General features: G+C 42.8%; 1 protein-coding gene across 1 annotated transcript in view; it reads left to right on the top strand.

Moving 5' to 3' along the window:
• The first annotated feature begins 797 nt into the window (after positions 1-797).
• PPME1 (protein phosphatase methylesterase 1) overlaps positions 798-7,644 on the top strand; it is a 30,528-nt gene continuing 23,681 nt past the window's right edge. Inside the window, exon 1 of the mRNA XM_009329038.1 lies at positions 798-1,033. Within this exon, the coding sequence (XP_009327313.1) occupies positions 798-1,033 (236 nt within the window). The remainder of the gene's footprint in view (positions 1,034-7,644) is intronic.

The raw sequence follows: 7,644 nt of genomic DNA, 5'->3' as shown, positions 1-7,644 counted from the left end.
GTTCCTGCACGAAGGGTATCCTCGGTGCTGGGGGAAGGTGGCTGGTGCCGGGATTGCTCTTCAGCAGCCCTTTTCTCTGAGTCCTTTTGCCATCTGTGTTTGAAGGGAGGGTCTAATGCGTCGTGATTTATCTAGGTGGCACCTCAAAGTCGGTGAAAGCATGGCTGGGGGGGGGGGGGTATTGAGCTCTGCCAAGTGACTTAAGTCCCTGCTTCAGGTGATGGAAAACCTGGGATGGTCTGGTACAGGTGTCAAATCTTTTAAGGAGGAGTGAGAACATTTTTTGGAAGCTGTGAGAGAAGATTGACCAGTGTCTAGCTGCGTGGACGGCAACTAAAAAAGACTGACTGGACAAGAACAACCTCGGCAAAAGCTTTATTCTCTAGCCTTCAGGTGATGGAAAACCTGGGATGGTCTGGTACAGGTGTCAAATCTTTTAAGGAGGAGTGAGAACATTTTTTGGAAGCTGTGAGAGAAGATTGACCAGTGTCTAGCTGCGTGGACGGCAACTAAAAAAGACTGACTGGACAAGAACAACCTCGGCAAAAGCTTTATTCTCTAGCGACGAGTCAGAGGGAGAAAACGGGTTGCAAATGGGGTGGCTTTGAAGGGAATTTAGTAATTTCACCTCCAAAGGTGTGAGGGAGAAGCTTGTCTTCCAAGCAGGTACCTAGTTATGGTAAAAGGAGAGCAAGACGACCTTGCGGCAGGGTTATGGCTGGACTGTAGGGAGGGAAGTCACAGGTGCAGCGTGAAGCAAAGGAAGCTGGCAGTAATCGTGGGGACGTGGGCTCAGGATGCTGGACGGAACAGTTTGGCAGCCCCGTGCGGAGGTGGGGAGAGCAGAATGGCAGAAACCCGGCGTCTTTATTAAATCTGGAGAAAATGCGTTTTCAGGGCCGTACGGCTTTTCGTACGTAGATGGTTGTGGAAAGTATGAAATCCGAGGCCTGGATTGTGACAAAGACCAGGGGTTGATCCTCTGGAGGAACGCCAGCCTCCGCGCGAGAGCGAGCCTCCGCGAGGTCCGGGCGTGCGCTGCACGATATGAAGCGCTCTATTTGGAGGATAAAAATATCCTACAATTCCTACAGGAAATCTCCTTTGCCTTGGTGCATGAAATCAGATAACTAAAAGAAATAATGAAAAAGACAGCTACTCCGCTGTGACTGAAATAAACTGTTTAGGTATTTATGGATGGGAGAGGACTGCTTCTCTCCTTTAGAGCATAGTTTTAAAACATTTATTTCACATCTTCTTATTTATATTATATTTTGACAGATATAATACAATTGATGTAGTTTGTTAGTATTAGTTCATATACTAATCTTCATCAAATACTTATTTCTTTTAATATGACTTATTTTAAAGCTAAGCTTCATGAAGTGTTTAATGGCATGGCTTTGAGGCTAAGCAAAAAAGTTGTATTTAAGGATTAATTTGTACTGTTAGTATAGAAATAGGCGTAGAAATTAGAACGAAGCCGTTTTGAATGACTTTCGGAGGGGGTTGCTCTCTCTCAGGACTGCTGTCTGCTCTCCTGTCTCTCTTGGTTGTCTGAAATTGAGAGTTGGGACTCGTGGGCTCCGTTTCCTGATGTTGTGTTGAACCGTGGGGTTATGAGCAAGTCACTAAACCACTCGTTCATCCGGTTGTGTTGTGGAGAGCCTTGTGTTTCACAGGAGCGTGCTGAAGGTTATGCGGTACATATAAGGCTAGATTTAATGTCAAATATATTATTTAATTATGCTGGCTCTGTTCAGAACGGAGTTAACCAAACAAACCCTTGTGCTGTACAAAGTCTGCCAAACACATAATTTTGCTGTTCTAGGTGAAGAAATAAAGTTTTTATTTCTTCTGCTTGTTTTATCCTGAGTGTCTCATCCCTCGCGGTTATTTGGTGTGATTTTTGAATGTACTTTATACTGGTTTCATGCATTGAAAACTTTGTCAGCAGCCCATCTAAGTCTTTCCATGCAGCAGTGCGCACACCGATGGCACTGTGAACAAACACCGTGACGCATTGCTTGTTCAGTTTAATGAACTGTTACTTTAATAATAAATATAAAAACTTCCAACGTTGGTGTTAAGGTGGCCTGAAACAGGATGAAAATCAGTTTGCAGTTTGTCTTGCTGCTGGTGTCAACTTCTGTCAGATATTTCCTGAAGGCGGGCGTCTCCATGTTAAATAAGAAGTCAAAAGTTAATTTCCTGCAACGTAGGGTCATCCACGCTCTGCTGCGAGACCTCAGAGTTGGTAAGCTAAAGGAGCTGGTGTGGTTTTTATGTGCCTCTGACTGGCTGTGTTCCTGCAAAATGATGCCGTGCTGCGGGATGTATTTTCCATGTCGGTGTTGTCGTTTCTGAAAATCCATCCTTGTGATAGTTTTTATTAGAAGAATAGACAAAAGTAAAGGCTATTAAGTTACTAACTTCATGAGGTGCTGACAAAACCCCCGTGATACTTGTTGCTTCACTTACTCATCACAGGCAGACAAACAAATTACAATTGAGCATTTCCAGGGATTTTAATGGGATTTTATGATGTATGCCTGTGGGGTATTTTTGCAGTTCGGTAATATTTATGCTCGTGCAGTGCTCGTTAGTAGCAATCCTATGTAGTAATTTATATAATGCTTCCTATCTTGCAGATCTTGGAGGGTTTTTGAACGTTCTCTGTTAGGGAAATGATTATGAAGGGAAGTTTGTTTTCATAGAATCATAGAATCATCATAGAATCATTAAGGTTGGAAGAGACCTCCAAGATCATCGAGTCCAACCGTCGACCCAACACCCCCAGGCCCACTAAACCATGTCCCTCAGCGCCTCATCTACACGTCTTTTAAATACCTCCAGGGATGGGGACTCCACCACTTCCCTGGGCAGCCTGTCCCAATGTTTAACCACTCTTTCAGTAAAGAAATTTTTCCTCACGTCCAATCTAAACCTCCCCTGGCGCAACTTGAGGCCATTTCCTCTCGTCCTTTCGCCAGTTACTTGGGAGAAGAGACCGACACCCACCTATTGCTCTATAATGCTACAAACCTCTTTTTTTCCCTTTCAAATACTTTCTGAAAGCACTGGTATGAAATCCAGTGTTGCCGTTAAGGGTCAGGAATTCCCCTGCCCTTCCCCTTCGAAGCAGCAGGGAATAGTTCGTCATCGTGTCGTAGTTGCATGGCGCAGCTGTGTTTTTGGTTTACTGCCCTGACATCTCTTTACGGGTGGTGTTCCCATTGTGTGAGGCACTGCACATCTGACACGAGAACAACGTCATCCAGAGATACTTGCTACTTAAGCGTAAAAAGGAGACAAGAAGAAGTGGAATACGGAGACAGCAAAGTACAAGTATTAGTGAGGCGAAGCTGTCGTGCTGTAGACACTTTCATGGTCGTCTTGGAGAGGAGGGCTGGAGGGCAGATCTGGCAAGGTGGTGAGGCGGCTTTTTAAACAGGGTGGGTAGGGTGGTGCATCGGAGAGCTCCGACATTGGTCTGAGGCTGGAGTGTGGGTAATGGATGCTGGTTTTAGTGGTGCAGCAGGCAGTGCGGCTCAGATTTTTAGTCAACGCTTTCAAATGCCAGAACTGCATGGAATTGAATTTGTCAACCTGTTTGTGCGTTTGTATCATTTACTTGTCTCTGGTTGCTGATGAATCTAAGGGTGGCTGGATGTCAGCATCATCCAGACCTTTGCTTCTGAATCTGATCAGTCTGTAGACTCAATACTTTGTTCCTTTAACCTTTTCTTCTTCCTCCAAGATCTCTGATCTCTCCTCATTAAGCTGTGTTTTCATTTTTGGACCGCAGTGCCCAAAACTGGACGTGGAACTTCAAAAGAGGCTTTCACACACCTGTGAACTGGCTCTACGTCTGTAGATAACAAACTTCATTCATACGTCTCAGCAGAACTGTTGGTTTATTCTTTTTTGTGGTATGACTCTGCCCTCCTGTTCAGGTTGTGAGCTGCGGTTCTGCTGTGTGGCTGCTTGCAACTTGTCTGCGTTCGTGCAAATTATTTCCACCTGGGCTTAACTTAGGTTTAGGTAAGTTTAGCCTTAGCAGGATGCAGTTCGATGCAAACAAGTGCGAGATTCCATAGTCAGGCCACCGAAAGAGAATGTGATTAATTATACAGAGAAAAATGAGAGTGTGACTTATGGTGCTGGCAAATGTACAAGGCTATACTGAAATAGTCCTTTAAAATTCAAACTTTTACAGGGAACAAAAATAATTAAGCTTAGAGAAACATTTGTTTGCTGTGTTAAGCATCTTGTGTTTATAAATCTATTTTATTTCTGTGCTTTGAATTTCTTGAATTGGAAGCAGGGCCGTTAAGCCGTTGGGTTTAAACTTAATATCCAACAGTGCTGGCAAGCTGATTTTCCATGGCTAAGTGCTTTGCTTCGTATGCACCGATCCTCTCGCTAGCGCGTTGGGTACTCTCTTTTTTGTTCTTTTTTTTTTTTTATCAACCAGGCAAGCCATGTTAATGTGACTGTATGGTGTGGTTGAAAGCAGATCGTAAGAAGCAGAGGGTGGAGCAAGTGATATTGCTGTAGGAAAATAGAAAAATAATTTACTGCAGCCCTGAGGTTTCTCAAGCTTCAGTCATCCTTGACTGGAATGGCAAGTTACGGGGTAGGATGCTTTCTTCAAAACATCGTTTTCAAGCTTACTCTGAGATTATTTGTTTTGCAAAGAAGCTTTTGCCATTTATACTGAGGACTTCTTAACCAAAATAAAGTCTTACATCTTTTTGGTAACATACTGTTAAAAGATTAATCCATGTTTCAGTAGTTTGTAATAAAATGTCACCTATTACTGCATTGGAATAGGTGAAAATAGACTTGTTTCCCTTTTTTCCTCCTCCCTTTTTTCCTCCTCCCTTTTTTCCTCCTCCCTTTTTTCCTCCTCCCTTTTTTCCTCCTCCCTTTTTTCCTCCTCCCTTTTTTGCCATTTTCCAGCCCAATCGCTTCCTTATGTCTCTTTACTGAAGAGTCTTATTCGAGAAGTCAGAGTGGCCAAAGCGAGTAGCTGTGCCGTGCTTGTGGGACTGTCGCACGGGGCTGAGTGCTCTGCCCCATCACTGTGACTCTTAGCTCTGCTTGCAGCTGCAGATTTCCATGCTTCCAGTTGTATATCAAAGTAATGACACGTGTGAAAATGCAAACAGTGGGGATGTTGAATCCTTGATGGTGTGGAACACGGGTATTAATATTTAAGTAAAACCACTGAATAGTTAAAATGGCTGCTGCAACATCGTTTTGACCGGCTTTTGCGGTAGCACAAGATGTACGCTTAGAATTTGGTCGTATTTCACGGCACATCGCATTGATTTCTGCTACCTTGCTTCCTCTAAATTACGGCCCCCTCCCTCCTGCAGACGCACACGTCTGCGTGCGCTGTTCCAGCGATACCCGCCTTTGCTAGCGTAGCGCTCTCCTGGCTGTATTTAAGGAAGATGGTGCCTCTCTTCGACTCGAGCAGTACGTGAAAATCGCACCACTGAGAGGAACTTGAAGTTCGTTTTTCAATGTCCATTTATTTTAAGGAGCAAATACGTCTAAGGTTGTGTTTGAAATTGCCTGCATATTGAAAGTGATTCGTTTGAATCGCTCGGTTGAAATGGAAAGAAAATCAAGCTTTACGGTCAGAGTTCTTTGGGGAAATCAAATAATGGAGTTTGCAAAATCGCTAGTGAAGCAAAAGGACCGAGACCCACAGAAGCAGCTCCTGACAGCTGTAACAGCTGATGCGTGTGCTGTCTTATTTTGTCTTAAGTTTTTCACCAGTTTGCTTACAGAACTAGCATATTCAGAGTTGAGGGTCCGGATGGGATTTGGAAATTAAGAAGATCTGGCTGTTCTTTTCCAATGTGTGAATAAAAATTATGTATGCTCTCCTAGATCTTTTAACTATCTGGAAGGCCTTGATTGGATCTGATCTGTGTAATTCCGTCATGACAATTGCAACTAATTTCTTCCTTTTTACAATTTTTCCTCCCTGAAGCTTTTTAAATAAAGAAACATTTTATGTATTCAGTAGCTTTAAGGCAGAGCTTAAAAGACTGTCCTTGTTGATTTTTAGAATTTTTAAATACAACTTGTCAACCATGGCGGTTCTTACATATAAATTATGTTTGATTTGCTTTGGTCAGGTTCAAATATGGTGCAAGAATTAAATACCTTGATTGATGCACACGATGTTCTTTAATTGCGTTACTAGTTTTAAATATGGACTCTAGGTCAGCAAAAAAAGGCATTTCTAAAAACGGTTCTCCCTGCTTGGTACAACCTTTCCTTTTCTTTTTAGGAAAATACCTGAAAGAAAACCCCTTTATAAATTGGTGAGAGATTTGTCGAGCTGCGTGGGCTCCTGTTGCTCGGGGATCGCTTGCAGTATGTGCACATTTTCAGTATGTGATGAAGAGGACAAACTGCACAATAGGATAAAACTAGCTGTAGAGGGTGCCCAGAATTTGTTTTGTGATTCCAGTTTAATATGCTGGCTGGCTGGCTTGGAGTTTAAGGATCATTCTAGAAAAGTTATTATGTTGGATCCATTTCTGTTTTGGTCTGCCGGATACTTTAAAAAGCAGTAATTAGTTCTGTCAGTTTAAATATTTGGTCAGCAAAATACTGCTTCAGCATAGGAAGGTGCAAAATCACAGCTGCTGTTTATTGGGCTTGCTTCTAATTTTGAACGTGTGTTGATGTATCGCTAAAAAAAGAAGCTCTAGGAAAAATAACAAATCAAAGATACCAATTCTTTTCTTCAGAGAAATGTTTCTGAAGTCAGGCCCTGCCCAGCTTCCTGCGATCACCAGGTGTTTTGTGGAAAACTACATTTTTACTCTGCCTTTTTGGGAGTTCACTGTTAAATAAGAGGTCACTTATGTTTTCCCAAGCGTTGTTTGGAGGCAAGTATTTTGCTTTAAATTACAATTTGCAGGTATTTGTGTTGGGGGTGACAGTAATTTTTAATTCCCAGCTCCTCTTCACTTTCTGCTCCAATTTCCCTGCAAACGTAGGAGTTCTGGTATATATTGTTCCCAGATATTTCATATACGAGACACAACTACTAACATTTCCTCTGGAGGTGTTGACTCTTGTTAAGCTGAATTTGAAGCATTCACTAATGCCACCAAGTCAAACAGTATGGCGAGAAGTAGAGTGGCAAGTTTCCAGGGAAGGGCTCGGCTCTGATTTCATGGGTTCCTCTTGCAATCCGTGAGATACGCTCCATGGATCTGTCTTGGTATTAGCATCTGCCTGCCTCTTGCGTGAAAATTTTAGCAGTAGTCCTTGCATTGGACCTCTGCTGTCAGAAATGGCGTTGGAGGGAGATACAAAAATACTCGTAAGTCTTTTGATTGTGCCCTTGTTGCGTTTTTCTGTGGTTTTTATTTCCCATTCAGGTTTTCCCCAAGCAAAGTGAAAAGTTGACCAATCTAATCTCACTTTTGCTTAGGAACTATGGATGGCTTTTGTGAAACTGAGCAAAGTTTAACCGTTTCAGTCAGTAGTTGCTTCACAAATTCAGACTACGGCAATGTGATCAGGCCAACCTTGTGTGGGTTTGTGCTGCTGTTGAAAGGAGCAATCTGTCTCCTACTGTTCTGCTGCTTGTCTTCATCTTCTCGG

Source organism: Pygoscelis adeliae, unplaced genomic scaffold, assembly GCF_000699105.1.
Source record: "Pygoscelis adeliae isolate BGI_AS28 unplaced genomic scaffold, ASM69910v1 Scaffold297, whole genome shotgun sequence".
Classification (NCBI taxonomy): Eukaryota; Metazoa; Chordata; class Aves; order Sphenisciformes; family Spheniscidae; genus Pygoscelis; species Pygoscelis adeliae.
Note: the sequence above shows the minus strand (reverse complement) of the source record. Positions and strands in the feature narration are given on the sequence as shown.